The sequence below is a fragment of the Sturnus vulgaris genome, chromosome 28 (genome assembly GCF_052056855.1).
Source record: "Sturnus vulgaris isolate bStuVul1 chromosome 28, bStuVul1.hap1, whole genome shotgun sequence".
Classification (NCBI taxonomy): Eukaryota; Metazoa; Chordata; class Aves; order Passeriformes; family Sturnidae; genus Sturnus; species Sturnus vulgaris.
In genome coordinates, this window is record NC_142270.1 from 460,779 (window position 1) to 479,061 (window position 18,283).

Sequence of the window (18,283 nt, forward strand, 5' to 3'; positions counted from 1 at the left end):
TCAGACGGTTCGCCCCGTCCCCGCGCACGCGCATGCGCACCGTGCCCGCGCCGCCGCCATGTCGAGCCGCGGGCGGCGGGACCGCGATTCCCGGGACGCCCGCGGGGCCTCCACCTCCTCCGCCGCCTCCTCCGCCCGCGGCTCCTCCCGTAGCCGCCGTGACGCCGACGCCGAGCGGCCGCGGGGCCGGCGGGATGCGGAGCGGGAGCGCTCACGGCGAGAGGCGGCGGAGGCGCTGCCGGTGGATCTGGCGCGCGTCAAGCGGGAACCGGGCACCGGCACCGGCGTCTGGGGGGACTCGGGCACCGCCGCCCCCGCCGCGCCAGTGCGTGTGAAGCGGGAGCGGGAGCCAGACGGAGACTCCGACCCTGAGCCTGAGCCCGCCGGTGCGGCCCGAGAGGAACGGATGGGACCGAAGGGCTGAGGGGACACGGGGGATCGGGGGGAGTGAGGGGGAACGGGACACCGCGATGGGCAGCGGGGAGCTGGACGGGGGAGTACCGGAGTGGGTGTGGAGAGACCCAGGTGTGCGTGTGGGACACAGCAGGGTGTATGGGGCAGCACTGAGGGACCCGGGGGTGTGAGGGGACACTGCGGGCACTGGGGTATCTGGGGCCCTGGGGCGGTCACAGGGATGTCCCGGAGGACACCAGGGGGAGGGGGGACAGGACTGTGAGTGTCCAGGGTAACCTGGAGGGGAGGGGTAGGGAATGGGGTGTCCTGGGGGTCCTGAGCTTGGTTTTGGGCAGGATTTGGAGCCACCAGGGGGAACTGGGGATTAGCCCCAGGCAGGTGTACCGGAGGGGGGGCTGGAGGGGGCGTCACCTTCGCGGTTTTGGGGTCCTCGTGCTCCCCTTGTTAACATCTTCCTTTCCCCCAGTGCGCTATGGGCGCTTTGATCCAGAGGACCAGCGCAGCCGGCACTGCCCCTACCTGGACACCATCAACAAGTAGGTGATGGGGGTGTTTTGGGGTCCCCTGGGGGTCCCCCCAGCTCCTCCACAGCCTTGTGACACCGCTCTCCCCCAGGAGTGTCCTGGACTTTGACTTCGAGAAGCTGTGCTCCATCTCCCTGTCCCACATCAACGTCTATGCCTGCCTCGTCTGCGGGAAGTACTTCCAGGGTGAGATCCCCCCCAGGGCTGCTGGGGGGCACATAGGGGACAGCCAGGATTAATGTGCTGCCTTGCGGGACACACATAAGCAATGGGATGCTGCTGGGAAGCATGAGGGACACCCCAGTGCTGCTGTGAGGGGACACTTGGGGATAGGGGTGGTGATGAGAGGGACACCCGGGGAATGAGGCACAAGGGGCCTGGGATGTTTTTGGTGTACCCCAGGGCTGCCTGCTGACGCCCAGGGACAGGGATTGTGCCTGGGAAGGTGATAGGGAACAGCCAGGGATGGGGTGCTGGTGAGAGGTGCAAAGAGGATGCCAAGGGAGGGACACCACGGGGTCACCCAAGGACATGGTGGTTGCTGGGGGAGCTTAGGGACCCTCCAGTGGGCACAACCCCCCTGTATATGCATGGGGGATCATTTCTGTGCTCCCTCCTTCTTCCCATGGCTGCTCTGTGCCCTGTGTCCCCCTAACCCTGTCCCTGCAGGCCGCGGGCTGAAGTCACACGCCTACATTCACAGTGTGCAGCTGAGCCACCACGTGTTTCTCAACCTGCACACACTCAAGTTCTACTGCCTGCCTGACAACTACGAGATCATAGACTCCTCGCTTGAGGACATCACGGTGCGGGCTGCCTTCGAGGGCACCCTGGCTCCAGGGGCACCTGTGGGAGGCTCTGGGGGGTTGGTTTTGCATCTCCCCCAGCTCTGAGGGGGGTCAGGTTTCGGGTACCCGGACTCTGAGGAGTCAGGTTGGGGTCCCCCAGCTCTGAGTGCCCCCGGTTCAGGTGTGAGCTCCTCCAGCTCTTGAGGGGTTCAGGTCAGGGTCCCCCGAGCTCTGAGTGGTTCAGGTTGGGATCCTCTGGCTCTGAGGTGTCAGGCTGATATCACTGTGTCTCTCAGGGGTTCAGGTTAGGGTCTTCCGGCTCTGAGGTCTCTCTCTCTTCCTACAGTATGTGCTCAAGCCTACCTTCACAGCCCAGCACATCGCCCACCTGGACAAACAGGCCAAGCTGTCCCGGGCCTATGATGGCACCACATACCTGCCTGGCATCGTGGGGCTCAACAACATCAAGGCCAATGACTATGCCAACGCTGTGCTCCAGGTGACACCAGGGCTAAAGGCTTCCTTTTCGGGTGAAACCCCCCCAAAACATCACTTCGGGTCTGACAAGGATGAAGCGCATCTTTTCCCCCGTGGGCTGTACACCTGTGAGGGTGTTCAGGCTTCATTCTGGGGTGAAAGCCTCCCAAAATCCTGTTCTGGGGGTCTCAGGGATGAGTGCCACCTCTTTTCCCACAGCATACACACCTGGGGGATGCTGCCTTCATTTTGGGGTGAATCCCCGCTGAAATCCTAAAATCCTACTTTGGGGTTCCTGAGATGTATCCCACCTTCTCTTCTACAGGCATTACACCTGGGAATGCAGGTTACCTTTTAGGGTGAAAGCCCCCATAACTCTCCCCAAACCCCTAAAATTTGTCAAGGGTCAACCCCATCTCTGGATCCTTTCCAATTCAACTATTTTGAGATTTCTTGCAGGCTTCACACCCATGGCAGTGCAGGGTTTATAGAACTGCCCCCAGACCCTCCCAGATCACCCCTCGGGAGGTCCTGAGTGTGAATCCACCCTGCTCTGTCCCTAGGCCTTGTCTAACGTGCCTCCCCTGCGGAATTACTTCCTGGAGGAGGAGAACTACCGGCGTATCCAGCGCCCGCCCGGGGATATCATGTTCCTGCTGGTGCAGCGCTTTGGGGAGCTCATGAGGAAGCTCTGGAACCCCCGGAATTTCAAGGCACATGTGTCACCCCATGAGATGCTCCAGGCCGTGGTGCTCTGCAGCAAGAAGAACTTCCAGATCACCAAGCAGGGTGAGGTCTGGAGGGACAGGGCTGGGGCTGGGTTTGAGGGGAAGAGCTGGACCTGGGAGGCACTGGATTTGGGGGTGCAGGACTGGATTTGGGGGGCAGTGCTGGGTTTGAGGGGACTGGATCTTGGGGACTTTGGATTTGGGGGGGCAGTGCTGGAGTCAGGGCTCTGGATTTTGAGGTCGGAGCTGGATCTGGGGGATGGGATTTGGTTTGGGAGGCAGCACTGGATCTTGGGGATCTGGATGTGGGGGTGCAGGGCTGGGTTTGGGAAAGCAGCACTGGGTCTTGGAGCTCTGGATTTGGGGGGCAGCAGTGGATCTGGAGGCTCTGGATTTAGGGGTGCAGGGCTGGGTCTGGGGGCTCTGGGCTTGGGGAACAGAGCAGGATCTGGGCTCAGCTCCAGCTCTGCTCTTCCAGGGGATGGGGTGGAGTTCCTGTCCTGGTTCCTGAACGCACTGCACGCGGCGCTGGGCGGCACCAAGAGGAAGAAGAAGAGTGAGTGGGGGGAGGTTCTGGGGGGCCCTCGGGGGCCGCCCTCCCCCCACTGAGCCCCTGCTGTCTCCCCAGCCATTGTCACTGACGTGTTCCAGGGCTCCATGCGCATCTTCACCAAGAAGCTACCACACCCTGACCTGGTGGGACTGGGGGGGGGGGGGCACGGGGTGTTTTGGGGTGCAGTGGGGGATGTTGGAGTCCAATGAGGGGGTGTCAGGGTATGATGGGGGAGGATGGGTGTCGGGGTGCCAGTGTCCAGTGGGATCCAGGGGGGAGATGGGGAACTGTGGCAATTGGGGTACAATGGGAATAGCAGAGTCAAAAAAAGGGATGTCATGGTCCAGTGGGGAGTATTGGGGTCAGATGTGGGGTGGTGGGATCAGGTGGGGGCAGTTTAGGAGTGCTGGGGCGTGTTGGGTGTAATGGACGTGGTGGAGGAGGTGGTTGGGTATCATAGAGCACCTGGGCCAGGGGATTAGAAGTGTCTGATGGGGGGATTTGGGTCAAATGAGGTGTGGGATGGGGTTAAATGCGGGCTGAGGAGTGTTGGGGTATGGTGTGGGGTCTTTGGGTACAACAAAAGAGTGTTAAGATCCAGTGGGGGTGACAAGGTCAAATGAGTGGTGGCAGGGTCCAGTGGGGCTGATGGCTCTACCGGGGATGTCCCGTGGGTGCCCCATGGCAGCCGGCAGAGGAGAAGGCGCAGCTGCTGCAGAACAGCGAGTACCAGGAGCGCATGGTGGAGTCCACGTTCCTGTACCTGACCCTGGACCTGCCCACGGCGCCACTCTACAAGGACGAGAAGGAGCAGCTCATCATCCCCCAGGTGCCCCTGTTCAGCATCCTGGCCAAGTTCAACGGCAGCACCGAGAAGGAGTACAAGACCTACAAGGAGAACTTCCTGAAGCGTTTCCAGCTGACACGCCTGCCCCCCTACCTCATCTTCTGCATCAAGCGCTTCACCAAGAACAACTTCTTTGTGGAGAAGAACCCCACCATTGTCAACTTCCCCATCACGTGAGCTATGGGGAGGGGACTTGAGGGGCTGGGAGCTTGTGGAGAGGGTTAAAAGCATCTAAGAGGAAATTGGAGGATCTGGAGGGGGTTGTAAACATCTGGGAAGCCCTGGAAACTAGATCTGGAGGGGCTTTGGAAGCACCTGGGCTAGGGGATGGGTATCTAGGGTGGTACGAGGGTATGTGGGGGGGCTTTGTAGGTATCCAGGACGGCTTTGAGTGGTTTTTAGGGATCAAAGAGGGGTTTGAAGGCACTTGGTGGGCATTTCTGGGCATCTGAGGGTGTCAGGGAGTTCATAACACCGGGGGGAGAGGGATGTAGATATCCAAGGGGGTGTTGTGGGTACATGGGGGGGATTGCAACAGTCCAGGAGGGACTTGGAAGCACCTTGGAGGTGTCTGTGGGTGCAGTGGGGGTCCCCCACGGGCGGTGCTCCACTGAGGGTGCGAGGGTCCCCAGGAACGTGGACCTGCGGGAATACCTGTCGGAGGAGGTGCAGGCCGCACACGCCCACACCACCTATGACCTCATCGCCAACATCGTGCACGACGGGAAGCCCTCAGAGGGCTCCTACCGCATCCACGTCCTGCACCATGTGAGTGTCCCCTCCTCGGGGGGCTTGGGGGCCCGCGGGGACCCCCCTGAGTCACCCTGTCCCCTCCCGGGTCCTGGCAGGGCACAGGGAAGTGGTATGAGCTGCAGGACCTGCAGGTGACTGACATCCTGCCCCAGATGATCACCTTGTCTGAGGCCTACATCCAGGTGAGGGGGGGCGGGGGGGGTGATGGTACCCCCAGAATGTCTCCTGACACCCTTGAACGTCCCCAGAATATCTCCTGTGCCCCTCCCAACCCCCTCCTGCTCTCCTGCAGATCTGGAAGCGACGTGAGGAGGATGAGACCAACCAACAAGGCGCCTGAGACCCTTGGGGACACCCAGAAACCCCCTTGGGGACACCCCCAGCTCCCCCTTAGGGGTACCCTGAGACCCCTTTGGGAGCACCCCAAGCTCCCTTCTGGACAACCAGAGACTCGCAGGGACACCCGTGGCCCACCTGGGGGCACCTCCATCCTCCCTGGCGTCACCCCGAGGTCCCCAGGGAACACCCAGACACCCCTGGGAGCACCCAAAACCCACCTGGGAACACCCCCAGTTCCCCTTGGAGGTGTTACCCCCAGTAAATGCCACCCACTATTTTTGTAACTCATTTTCACCTTTTCTCTTCCTTGGGTTTTGCGGGGGGTTGTGGTTTCTGCTGCTTCCCGTGGTGCCTCCCAGCACCCGGTGACCCCCCCAGCCCCCATCATGCCCCTGAAACACACCAAAACAGGGAGGCAGAGCTGCATCCAAGCTTTATTGGGCAGTGCTGGGGGGGTCCTGGTGCTCCCCTACAGCCAGACGTGCTCCTGGCAGTGCTGCAGGGCCTGCAAGGGGTGGAGGGATCAGCTGGGGTCCAGGGGATGGCAGCCCTCCCTGTCCCCGTGTTCCCACTCACCTGGCAGCGCCAGGCGGCCTCGGGGCCCGAGCACCAGAAGGTAGGGCCCAGGGCACAGGGGCCTAGGGGGAGGGACAGCACAGGGACACCGACACCTTTGTGGTCCTGTGGGGGGGACACAGGGATGAAGAGTTCCCCCCGGGGTGGGGGGCAGGACCCCCCAGAGCCCCCTCCCCAGGGCTGTGCCTTGTGGACTCTGGTACTGTCCTCTGAACAGAGGGTGGCACTTAACGGGGGACCTCACTGTGTCCCCAGGGGTGATGGGACTCTGACACACCCAGGATGTGTCTCCTTAGGGCTGTGCCAGCATTCGTGTCCTTGGCATGGCTCCTGGGGACTGCGGCATTCAGGAGTGTGTCATTTGAACTGTGACACTCCCGGCCCTGTCCCCTCAGTAGTATGTAACCCTGGGCTGCCCCTGTCACCTCCTGGAGACCATCGCCCCCCCAGCCATCCTCTTCCTGTTCCCCCCTTCACCTCCTCACTGACACACTCCGCCAGCCGCACCACGATGGCCTCCAGCACCCAGGGCGGCGGCAGCGTCCCCACGTCCTCGTTGTCCCCGCTGCGACAGGCGAAGAGCAGGCGGCAGAGCAGGCGGGGGCCCAGGCGGCCCAGCAGCCCCTCGAGCGCCAGGGCTGCGTAGCGCTGGGCCAGGCACTGGCACGCCCCGGCCAGCGGCAGCGGCAGCGCCCGGCAGAGCCCGGCCACCGCCGCGGCCACCGCAGCCACGGGGACAGCGGCCTCGGCCCGCGCCACCAGCGAGCGGCACAGCCAGCACAACGGCAGCGGCAGCGCCTCCGGGGCCAGCCCGGCCCCGCCGGAGCCCTGCGGGAGGGGGACACTGGAGCCGGTGCTGGGGACACCGCCTGCCTGTGCCCCCCCAGCACCGCGGTGGCCTTGCAGATGCCCACAGGGCCACCGCCACCCCCCCGCTGTCCCCGTGTCCCCGTACCTGCAGGTAGGTGCCGGGCGCCTCAAGCATGGGCGCGGCCGGGGCGGCGCCGGGCTCTCCGCGACACAGCTTCAGCGTGGCACAGACCTGCCAGGGCTTCTGCAGGGCAGCACAGCGTGACCCGGCTGTTCCCCAGCATCCTGGGGTATCTCTGGATGCCGTGATGTGCGCACTGCTCTCAGCAGCCCACACGTCCCTGGGGGCCACAGTGTCTCCAAACCCCCTTGCCGTGTGCCCCCACTGCCACTCACGAGGGGCTGGATCTGCCAGAGGAGGTGATGGACAAGTACCCGAAGCAGAGCTGGCAGGGGGGCACCATGGCAGGGAGATGTGGGCACAGAAACCCCTCCACCTGATCTAGCAATACCTGCGCCAGGGAACCCACAGTGACAGCCACAATGACAGCCACAGTGACAGCCACCACTGCGGTACACACCGCCACCACCCTCAGCCACACCTGGCACCACTGCACCACTGGGTGCAGAGCCCGTTGGTGGTGCTTGTGGCATGGCACACATGATGGCCTCCACACTGTCGCCTCACCACCATGGCACCCACTGACAGCTGCCTCCACTTCACCCACCATCCCAGTCCCCACAGTGGCACACACCACCATGGTGGCATCTGTGCCCATGGCCCCCACGGTGACACCCACAGTGGCACCTGTCCCCCATCCCCGCAGGCACCTCCACAGTCGAGTGGTTGGAAGCCTGGTGGAGGAAGTCAAAGAGCTGCTGACACACGGCACAGACATCCTGCAGGAGAGGACAGTGGGGACATGGGGATACAGGGATGTGAGACATTGGGGAATGGCAACAGAAGAGGACAGGGACATGAGGAGCGTGAAGACATGGGGTTGTTGTGGCACAGGGATGTTGGGAGGTGGGACACAGGGACAGGGGGATGTGGGACGTGGGGGAATGGGAACATGAGGACCATGGGGGATGCATGTGGACATGGCGTGGCAGCGTGGTGGGAGTACTGGGACCCCTGTGTAGTTTTGGGGACATACAGAGGGCACAAGGACGGACGGAAGGGTGGAGGGACATTAGTGGGGTGATGGGGACACGGAGGGTCTCTCACCACATCGGGATGTCCCTGGGCGAGGTGGGAGCAGCGTTCCAGGGCCCCACAGCGCAGCGCCGTCACCCAGTCCTGGCACCAGGCAGAGGGGGGCGCCCCACAGCCCCCCCCTGGCGCCCCCAAACCTGTGGCCACTGTCAGCACTCGGCCAGGGGGCCTGGCAATCCAGGACCCCCCCGTACACCTCCCCCAAGTCACCCCAACCAACACCAGTCCTCTTGGGGGGACCTGGGCATGGCAGACCCCCTCAATGAACCCTCCCACTCCAATGCCCCATCCCGGAGGCCCCTGGCACCACGACCCCACCTCTAAACACCACACCACCCCCAAAACTCCACTCCTGCCACTATGGGGGGACCCGGGTTGAAGGGACACCCTCACTGCACCCCCTGATACCACATCCCGTCCCTACCTATCCCTCATGCGGGGAGCCCCCCAGTGACACCCTCCACAGACCCCATCCTAGTTGAGACCCAAAGAGGGATCCCAGGGCTCTAGATTCCCACCCAAGGGCCCCCTTCCCCCCTTGCCCAGGGGCAACCAGGTGTCTGTGCCCCTGTCACTTCACCACGGGGTCCTTGAGAGGGGCACCCAGCTCTAGAGATGCCAGCCCAGCAGGCATACTCAGCTATGGGGCTGCCCCCAGGTGCCGGGGGGGGGGGGGGGGGGGGGGCAGGGGCCCTACCTGGGGTGGCCCCGAGCAGGGCGAGAAGCAGCGGCAGTGCCAGGGCCATGGCAGGGGACAGGGCCGAGGACAGGGACAGTGTCCAGGCCATGGCGGTGCTGGCAGGGCTGAGCCCGCGGCCTCTTAAAGCCCTGCAGGTGGGATGTGGCCGCTGGGACTGTGCCAGCGCATGGGGACAGGTGTGTCACAGCCACGAGGACACTTCGGGGCCTGCCACCCCTGCCCTGCCACTCTGCTGCTAGCCCAAATGCCCCTGTGTCCTGATGTCACAGCCATGTCCCGATTGGGGTCCCCATTCAAGGGCCTCATGTTCCCAGCAGGGATCCCTTTTAATGTCTCCATGTCCCCACTGAGTCCCCATTGCTGTCCCTATGTTCCCTGTTGGGGTCCCATGTTCCCATTGGGGTTCACTTTGGGGTCCCCATGTCCCCACACCCCCATGTCCCCCTACACTTCTTCCTGCCTCCAATCTCCCCACATCCCCTCAGCCCCCACCATGTCCCCCCCACCATATCACCATCTCCCTCCTCTCTGCTGTGTCTCCACACCCTCATGTTTCCGTGTCCCCTTTGCGTCACCATGGTCCCACACCCCAATATTCCCCCCATGTCCCTCCATGTCACCCTCTATTCCCCCCCAGCCCCCTAAGTTCCCCTGTTCCTTCATGTCCCCCTGTGTTCCCCCACCCTGCCCCGTCCCTCCGAAATCTCCACTGTCCCCATGTCGCCAAACCCTCAAGTCCACCCCTCGTTCCTGTGTCCCCCGTGTCCGCCGTGTCTCCCTTCTCCCATATCAGTATGTCCCCCTCCGTGCCCTCCTGCTCACGTCCCACACCCCCATGTCCCTCAGAGTCCCCAAAGTCCCCGTATCCCCCCACGTCCTGCCCATCCCCCCAGCCTTGTGCCTCGCCACCCCCTGAGTGTGGCCCCCTGTCCCCCTCCCCCCCCGCTCCTCTTCCCGGCATGTCCCTCCCTGGTCTCCACCTTGACCCCACTTTCCACTCGAGAGCTCTCAGTGCGGGCGCGGCCGGAGGGCGGGGCCCGACGGGGGGGCACCTGCCTCAGGTGAGGCACTGGGATGGGTCCCAGGGTGGCACAGCCGCGCCCTGTGCCCCTCCGCCACCCTGTGTACCACCCCCGTGCCACGCTCACACGCTGGGCTGCCCTGTCCTTGTCTCCCTGTGCCACCGTGTGTCTCAAATCCCCGTGCCCCGGTCGCAGTGCCACCCCGCACTTCCCAGACCTCCTGTGCCCCCCGGGCAGCTCTGGGGACACGCGGGGCAGGGGCTGGTCCAGGGGGGACCCCCGGACCACAGCCCAGGGACAGGACAAGGGACAAAGCCCCAGCCCGGCCCAGGGAATCCCAGCACCAGGAGCAGCACTGGAATAAAGCACCTGGGAGGGCTCAGAGAGAGGATGTGGCTGAGGGAGCTCGGGGAGCTCAGCCTGGAGCAAAGGAGGCTCAGGGGGGACCTTCTCAACCCCCCCAACTCTCCACAGGACTGTGAATCTCCATCCTCCCCATCCCCAGCCCCTTCCGGCTCCCTTCCCGCAGCAATTCTAGCTCATGCCTCTCGTAACGAAATAATTTATTTCCTAACAATCAAACAAGACAGAAATATCCATGGACACAGCAAAGATCTCCTAAAACATGGAATTCCTAAAAAAAAAAAAGCACCATTCTATTGGCTTGACACGGGGTTCAGCCCAACAATGGGATATTTACAGCAGGAACGGTTGGAAATGGGATCCGTGTCCGCTCCCAACTGCCCAATGGAGCCGAGGCTGGGGTGGATCCACTTCTTGGGAAGCAGAAAGAACAGGAAAAATGATGGAAAAGCACAAATAGGAGGTGTCCCAGACAATAATAAAGGAAAGGTTGAGTGGAGATGGGATGGCTCCACTGGAAAAATTAAAGATGAAACAAACATTCTGGTGCTTCCTGGGAGCTGGCGGTTTGGGATCTGCCTTCCATAAGGAAAAAGAAAGGAAAAACAGCCCCAAAATGGGTGCTCTTGATTCCCACCCATCCGTGCCCCAATCCAACTCCCCCTACTCCCTGGATTTTTGTCACAACCTATAAAAAAGTCCTTCCTGCAGCTTATTTCAGAGGAATGCTGGTGGATCAGTGAATTCCAGGAAAAGGCTGGCACCACCATTGGGGACCCAGAGATTCCAGGTTAGTGCAGCGTTTTGGGGTTCCCGGAGCACAGCCCAACAGTGCAAAGGGCTGGGAAGGGTCAGTCTGGCATAGGAAGGAAAAAAAAGGGGAAAAAAGGCATTGGGAATTCAAAAAGGCACAAACCTGCCAAAACCCCTCATTTGTGCTGAGGCCAAACCTTCAGAATGTCCAAAACCAACCAAAAACCAATGCTTTGTACCTCTGGAAGGGCCTTCCCAAGGCTGGGAATCACCTGCCCAGAGGGTTCCGCTGAGATTCCCCAGGTGAAGGCAAAAGCCACCTGAGCCACCAGCCCCCAAGGGCTGATATTCCTCTTTTTCTTGGCGTTTTCCATCTTTTTGCCTTTTTTTCCCTCTTTTTGACGGTGCAGGGGCTTGACAGCAATGCCAGAGGATGGAAAATTCCAGCTTTAAAGGAAAATTCCTTGTGGTTTGGGTTGTTTGTTTTTTTCTCTTAGGAGCTAGCACATGGTAAAAGAGCCAGAACCTGGGGGATTTGGGCAACTTGTGGGGTTTGTGGGTGGCTTCCCACTTCCCCAGGTGAGCCAGGAATGGGATTGGGGTGTTGAAAAGGAAAGGAAAAGGACAAAATGAGAAAGGGGGAAAGGGGAACAGAAAAGGGGAAAAGCAGGAAAGGAGGAGAAGAGGAAAAGGAGAAAAGGGAAACAAGAAAAGGAAAAGAGGAAAGGGAGGAAATGAAAAGAGAAAAAAGGGAGAAAAAAGAGAAAAAAGGAAGGAAAAGGGGAAAGGACAAAGGAAAGGAAAAAGCACTGGAGTCTCCTGCTGCTCATCCCCTTGCACTCCGTGGAGCATCTCGATGCCTCTCAGCACCTGCGTTTCCTGAAAGGGACCAGCAGAGGGTCAAGGTTTGTATCCCAGCGGCGGGAGCAGCCCTGAAGAGCTCTTTACCAACTATTCACCAGGGCCTGGCCAGCTCCATGGGGCTGGAAAAGCCCTGGGACCAGCTCGAGGGGAAAGGAAAGGTGTTGGAAGCAGAGCTCTCTACATGTCAACATTCCCAGAGCATCTCTAAAAGCAGGAAGTGATGGGAATTTTCCCTCCAGTGCACTGGGAAACGAATCCTCACTACAGACAGCTCACGTGTGCTCTGGCTTGGAACTCCCCTGCCCCCCGGGGCTGCCCTCCCTGTGGTGGCTTCTGGAATCCTCCACGAGCCTGGAAAAATCCCGGATGGATGGATACGATCCAAGGAGTCCCGTGGGGTTATTGCTGAGCAGAGGCATCATCTTTGTGCTGAAGGGGTGGAGAGAGTCTGTGGGCTCCCTCCGAGGTAGAAAAAAATGTCCCCGAGACTAGAAGCGTGGAAAGGGAATTCCAGGAGTCTGGAATGCCATGCCACGGCAGGTGGGACGTCCCATTTGGGTTTAGGGAGCCCGGAGGCAGCCAATCCAAGGAGCGAGGATGGCTCTGAGCCCCCGGAGCGCTGTTCCCCATGCCAGGAATGCTCTGGGAGGGCTGGGATGGGGTGTCCCTGAATATTTAGAGTCGGGGGAAGGAACCCCCGACTGAGGCTGATCCCTGTGCCCGAAATGCTCCATGTTCCCAGCCTGGCTCACTCTGTCATGGATGGAAACTCCACAAAGGACTGGTTCTCTCTTCGGATCTCCTCCCAAAAACTCAGCTTTTTGGGTTCTGAGGATCAGGAACGTGATGTCGCCACCCAAAAGTAGAGAAGATCGGGAATACCAGGCAGTGACAGCCTGGGAAAGAACCCAGGGAAGGCTCTTGAGGTCGCTGTTATTGCCAGGATATTCCCGGGCGCTTCAGGCGTGGCTGGAATGTAGGGCCTGGCAGAGGAGGTTCGGCCGGGGCGAGAGGCTGGTGATGCAAACAGAGCCCCAGGAGCAGCTGGAGCAGCGGGACGTTCGGGTGTTTCCGTGCAGGGAATGCTGGCAGGGTCGGTGTGCTGGCTAACGGGAGCCCAAGGGGACGGTGGCGGCACCATGGCAGTGGGAAGCGCTTCCTAAATCCCAACAGGAAGCTTCCGGCTGCTCACCAGCTTCGCCCTGGTCCCGCTGGAGCTGGAATATCCCTCATCGCTGCCCAGGCTCTGGAGGCTCCCGCGCTCGTCCGAGTCGCTGGGGCTGCTGCTGCTCCAGTCCAGGTCGGCTGGGAGGTCGTCCGTGCTCTCCACATCCACATCCATCTCTTCTGCCGGAGGAATGGGAATAGTTGGAGTTCCAGCACAGCCAGGCCTCTCACCGTCCATCCCCCAGCACGGGCTCTCACCTTGATCTGAGTCGGAGCGCTCAGAGGAAAGGCTAGAGCCGATGCTGTCTATCCTGACCCTCTCCATTCCCAGCTTTTCCAGTTGCCGCTGGAGGTGCCGCTGCTCCCGCTGCAGCTGCTCGATCTGGTGCAGGGCCCGGCGCTCCTGGTCCTCCAGCTTCTGCGGGGGGGACATGGCACCCTGAGCTCTGGGATTCCCTCGGAACAACTCGGCATTCCCGGCACCCTGAGCCCCGGGATTCCCTCGGAACCATTCGGCATTCCCGGCACCCTGAGTCCCGGGATTCCCTCGGAACCATTCGGCATTCCCGGCACCCTGAGCCCCGGGATTCCCTCGGAACCACTTAGCATTCCTGGCCCAAACCACCCTGGCACAGCCACCTCGGGCTGCCGAGGGGCTCTTGTCTTCCATATGAATTCCAGCTCTCCCAGTCATCCTAGCCCAAAACCAGCTCTCTCCCAGTTATCTCTGCCTGATGTCAGTGCTCTTCCAGTTATCCCAGCCCCATTCCAGTGCTCCCCCCATTATCCCATCATGATGCCAGTACTCTCCCAGTTATCCTAGCCCCACTCAGCACTCTCCCAGCCCATGCCCCGTATTGGGATGCTGCTCCCAGCTCCGATCCCAGTGCCAGATCCCGTTTTTGGGCTCACCTGGATGTGGAGCCTGGCCCTGGTGAGGAGGCTGAGCGTCGTGTGCCGCCCGGCTGCTGCCCCCAGTGGCACCAGCCCTTTCAGCCTCTCCAGGCACAGCCGGAGCTGGGCGCGCCTGGAATGGGAGCACACAGCTGGATCAGCTTCCCGAATGACATTCCCACTCCCCTGGTGTGGAAAAATGGGGTGGTGGGAGCTAAACCCGACCAGGAGCCTTCCCAGCCACCACGGGCTTCCAAAAGCTGCAGCCAGGCAAAAGGATGCCTTGGAAAAACCTCATGGATAAATCCTGCTGGCATCTTGGGCTGTTGGGATGATCCCAGGCAACAAGAAGCCAATGACCTCAGAATTCTGGGTGGGAATATCCACTTTTGGTCATTCTCTTCCCAAAAAGGTTCCATCTCAGGAGTGCTGTTTGGTTCCTGCTGACAGCTGAAGCTGCCCAGGCTAACACCCAGCTGCAGATCCTCTGGGAGTGCTTTCTTTCCCTATTTTTAGTAGGAACAGGGTCGTTTTGGATACAAAAAACCCAGATCCCTGCAGGAGCACTGATTGTGCTCCAGGAATCCTCCCTCTTCCTGTAATATCTGGGCTTTCTCCACTGTAACATGTAGAATGTTAATGCTGGAGGGAAACTCCAACTCCTTGAGCAAATCCCTTTTTCTGCTGAAAGCAGGGATGCTCCCAGCACATCCCAGTTTCCCTGTGTCCATTACTCCAATCACAACATGTAGGTCAGATTCTTGGGAATGGATTGTAACCGCCTGATCCCGGGCAGCTCCAAATGGATTTTGCAATGACCTGCTGGTCTTGTTTGGGATATGCTGGGAGTGAGCAGGGATTTCCTCACCCAAAGGACCTCGGGATGACAACACAGCCAAAAAAAAAGTGGGATTTACTTGGGATAAATCCCAAACTTCAACTGGCTCAAAGATAAGCCTGTGACAAGACAATTTTCCTGAGTAAGTGGAACAGGAACTGGCTGTGGAGATGGATATAATTCTCAACAACCAAGGACAAGGAATGCTTTAATCCTTGATGTCCTTTATCCCATTCCTTCCCTCCCACTCCCCCTCTCAACCCATCTCAGTGGAATACCCCTGGAAAAATAATAATTTCCTGCAGTCCAGCTCCTGTCAACCTCTGCACTCACCTGTTCTTTTCCATTTCATTGTGTGTCGACCTGGAAAAGAAGGAAAAAGTTATTAATTCCTCTGTCTGATAAGGGATTAACAGTTGGGATTAACGTGGGAATTAATAAGGGCTCCCTGGAAAAGATGCAAACCCAGGGGGCTTCCAGAGCTCCATACCCAGGGACAGTGAATGGTGGGATGCAGAAATTTCTGGGTAAGTGTCAATAAAAGGGGAAGGAAAACCATAAAATGGGATTTTAAACCAGAGACTCATGTTTTAGAGCTGGGATTGGGATCAACAGCTCATCCCTGTTCCTCAACCTGCCAGGAACATAACATAGAAAAAGCCTTCCCTGTGTCCAACAGTACAGAGCAGCTCGACCCCAACCACCACAAACACATTAAATCCACAACAAATCCCCCTGAAATTCCCAATTTCCACAGAGCTGGGAAAAGGTGAAAAACACAAGCTACAAGTGACTTTCCCTCCACTGAAATCCAGGAAGAAGCCACAGAAGGCCACAGAGCTCATGTTCCCAGGAATGGTGCTTAGGGAAGAGCTGCTACCCTGCCTACTGACTTCCTAAAACTCCCAGAGGCCTCAAGAAACCCCACTCTAATTTGGGAAAAATGTTGTTACGTTCCTGAAAACATAAATGTGGGAATAACCCAGAGGCTGTTTGGATGAGGATATCTACTGGGATGACCCCATGGGATCTGGGAGTGCTGGAAAAGCTAGGGATGTCACTGAAGGGAAAACCAGGGATGTCACCAAAGGGAAATGAGGGATGCCACCACCACAGCAGTGGAAGATGCTCTCCTAGGTCTCCTTCGCTTTTCCAGCAGCATATCCTGATGGATCACCCTGCTCCAGTGGCTCTGCTGACCTTCTGGCAAGGTCAGGGCCATGTCTCCCACATCCCCAGAAATGTTCTATCCCAGCAGAGACACTTCCCATTCCAGTGGGATTATCCTGACACAATGGAAGGACTCAGATCTTTGGCTCCTGTGCTGTCTCCCCATTGCATTTTTCCCTGGATAAATCTGCATGTTTCACACCCAGCCCTTTACCAAAGGGTTGCCATGGGCTGCAGCGTTAGGAGCTTTTTCCTTGATTCTAAATTATCCAAACACTTCCTGAGCACCGGTACAGAGAGGGGTGAAGCTGCCATCCCCACAATCATTAATTACAAATCCATCCTCTTTTCTGCTTGGATCCTTCCTGGAATAGTTGTTTTCTTTTTTGGACTTGCATTCACCATCACCAACATGTAGAAAAAATTAATTAATTGATGGAGTTTAATTTTGGATAAAATAAGCAGGGACAGAGGGGATGGCAGCTTCACCCCGGGACAGGTGGAGCTCCCACATCTGTGGCTTCCACATCCTCTCCGGAGCAATCTCATGCCCACAGAGTCACGGATTTGGATTCCCACCAGTTTGAACCTCAGCTGATCACCAGCTTTCCCTTCGGAATGTGTTTTTTATTCCTGAAAACCGTAACAGACTGGCCCAAAGCAAACAAAATATTCTGAGAAGGAAACCCGGAGCGTGTCCAGGCATGACAAATACCCGGATTCACCTGGAGCCTGCTTGATTTGAGCCCAGCTGCCCCCCGAGGGGCTCCTGACACCCCGAACTGCCTGTGTGGGAGCCGCCCCGGCCCCGGGGGACCCAGGGAATCACGGCACGGGCAAATCCAGGTGGATTTGTTCCGGCAGCTGCCAAAGGTCGGCCGCCGTGGCGTCGCGCAGACGGGATCGCTCCCAACCAGGAAAAGAGTGACAGATGTGGTGCCATCAGGGCCTGGCTCCTCCCTGGCACCACCAGTGACGTGTCGGGATGGACCTGCTGCCCCTCACAGTGTCCCCTCGGCTAGGGGCACATCCTGGAGCCAGCCCTTCCCAAAATCAGCTGAGGGCTCCTCTCACGAACAAGGAATCGAGTGATTTTAAGGTTATTATGAGTGCTGGACTAAAGTCTCCAGGATGTGGGATATGCTCCTGGAATTCAGTGTGCTTGGAGCCGACTTCAGCTTAGAGAAAAGGTAGTTTAGGATTTAAAATCAGCGAGGAGTAAGAGGGAGGAACAACCAAGGAGGGATAACGGGGGGCTCTGGGTGGGTTTCAGGGTGGATAACTCAGAAGGTTACACGAGGGCCCACTTCAGCCCTGCCAGGGCACTGTGACTCTGGGCCAGTCACCCCGGGACAGAAAGGTCCCACCCACGGTGTCACACCCAGTGACAGGAGGACTTTGGTGACAGAAGAGCCCCACCCAATCCTGTCACACACCCAGTGACAACAGGACCTCACTGAGCCGGGTCACCTGATGACAGGAGGGTCCCCCAGTGCTGTCACACACCCAGTGACAGGAAGACCTCCCTGTCCCCCAAACACCTGGAGACAGGAGGGTGAGGAGGGTGCCCCCGGCCTTGTGACACCCCCAAGGACGGCGGGGGTCCCCATCAGAGCCGGGGACCGGGGTGGTGACCCCGGCCCGGCCACAGGCCCTGTGACAGCACGGCCTCTCCGAGTCGAGACACCTGGGGGCTGGAGCCTGCGGGCCTGTCACACACCTGGAGACAGAGGGATCTCAGCAGAGACTCAGCAGCGCCATGCCAGGAGCGTCCCCCCGGCCCTGTCAAACACCCGGTGACAGCGGGGCCCCATCAGAGCCCGGGGACCAGGGTGGTGACCCCAGCTCGGCCAGAGGCCCGGAACAGCGGCCTCAGGAGGCCCGCACACACGGACACGGGAGCCCCCCTCGGGCCTGTCACCCACGCCCGGTGACAGAGGGGGCTCACCGGGCCCGGCCACACGGTGCCGGGAGCTCCCCCAGCCAGGCTGGGCCGGGCTGGGCTGGACCCGCAGCCCCACAACGGCCGGGCCCCTTCGGTCCGGTCCGGTCCGGTCCCCCCCGCCCCGCCCGGTGCTGCCGTCACCTGCCGCCGCCGCCGCCGCTCCTCCGGGCCTTGGCGCGGCGCCGCGGGGCCTCCCCGTCCTTCCCGCCGGGCCACAGCGAGGCGTAACCGTGCTCGGCTTCTGCGGAGATACAACGGCGGGCGCGGGTCACCGCGGGGCCCGGCCGGGCGCACCGGGAGCACCGAGGGGGGCGCGGGGGGTACCTCGCTCCCGCCGCTCCAGGAACTCGGCGGCCTCCAGCAGCATCTGGATGCCGAGGCGGGGGGGGGCGGCCATGGCAGGGCCGGGACGTGCCGCGACCGGCGGCAGGGGGGGAGCGGCGGCCTCTGCCCGCCCCGAGCGCCGCTCCGCCAGACCCCACGCGCGCCACGCCCCCCGCCACTCATTGGTGAAGGCTGCGCGAGGTCCCGCCCAGCCCCGT

The 18,283-nt window shown here is 60.2% G+C and overlaps 3 protein-coding genes across 5 annotated transcripts; 1 reads left to right on the plus strand and 2 right to left on the minus strand.

Annotated features, from left to right (window-relative positions):
• The first annotated feature begins 31 nt into the window (after positions 1-31).
• Positions 32-5,711, plus strand: USP39 (ubiquitin specific peptidase 39). Its single transcript, XM_014891359.2, has 12 exons — positions 32-386; positions 881-950; positions 1,030-1,124; positions 1,608-1,744; positions 2,073-2,225; positions 2,767-2,992; positions 3,410-3,487; positions 3,560-3,627; positions 4,173-4,504; positions 4,964-5,099; positions 5,180-5,266; positions 5,377-5,711. Exons 1-12 carry the CDS (start codon positions 59-61, stop codon positions 5,422-5,424), a joined length of 1,758 nt encoding a protein of 585 aa, XP_014746845.1. The 5' UTR covers positions 32-58; the 3' UTR covers positions 5,425-5,711.
• A 181-nt stretch (positions 5,712-5,892) lies between these two features.
• SFTPB (surfactant protein B) lies at positions 5,893-9,190 on the minus strand. Its single transcript, XM_088179858.1, has 8 exons — positions 8,723-9,190; positions 7,891-8,345; positions 7,641-7,709; positions 7,206-7,321; positions 6,955-7,150; positions 6,436-6,827; positions 6,000-6,225; positions 5,893-5,928 (listed from the first exon to the last, which is right to left on the minus strand). The coding sequence occupies exons 1-8, from the start codon at positions 8,811-8,813 to the stop codon at positions 5,893-5,895; spliced, it is 1,581 nt and encodes a 526-aa protein (XP_088035984.1). The 5' UTR covers positions 8,814-9,190.
• Positions 9,191-10,293: 1,103 nt separating this feature from the next.
• MXD1 (MAX dimerization protein 1) lies at positions 10,294-18,233 on the minus strand. Of its 3 annotated transcripts, none has more exons than XM_014891383.2 (6): positions 18,066-18,233; positions 17,883-17,982; positions 14,960-14,989; positions 13,807-13,921; positions 13,153-13,312; positions 10,294-13,071 (listed from the first exon to the last, which is right to left on the minus strand). In XM_014891383.2, exons 1-6 carry the CDS (start codon positions 18,136-18,138, stop codon positions 12,887-12,889), a joined length of 663 nt encoding a protein of 220 aa, XP_014746869.1. In that variant the 5' UTR covers positions 18,139-18,233; the 3' UTR covers positions 10,294-12,886. The 3 variants fall into 3 exon arrangements, with proteins under 3 accessions (XP_014746869.1, XP_014746868.1, XP_088036017.1); XM_014891382.2 differs by having other exon boundaries at positions 10,294-13,074; positions 18,066-18,231; XM_088179891.1 differs by having other exon boundaries at positions 10,294-13,312.
• Positions 18,234-18,283: the final 50 nt, after the last annotated feature.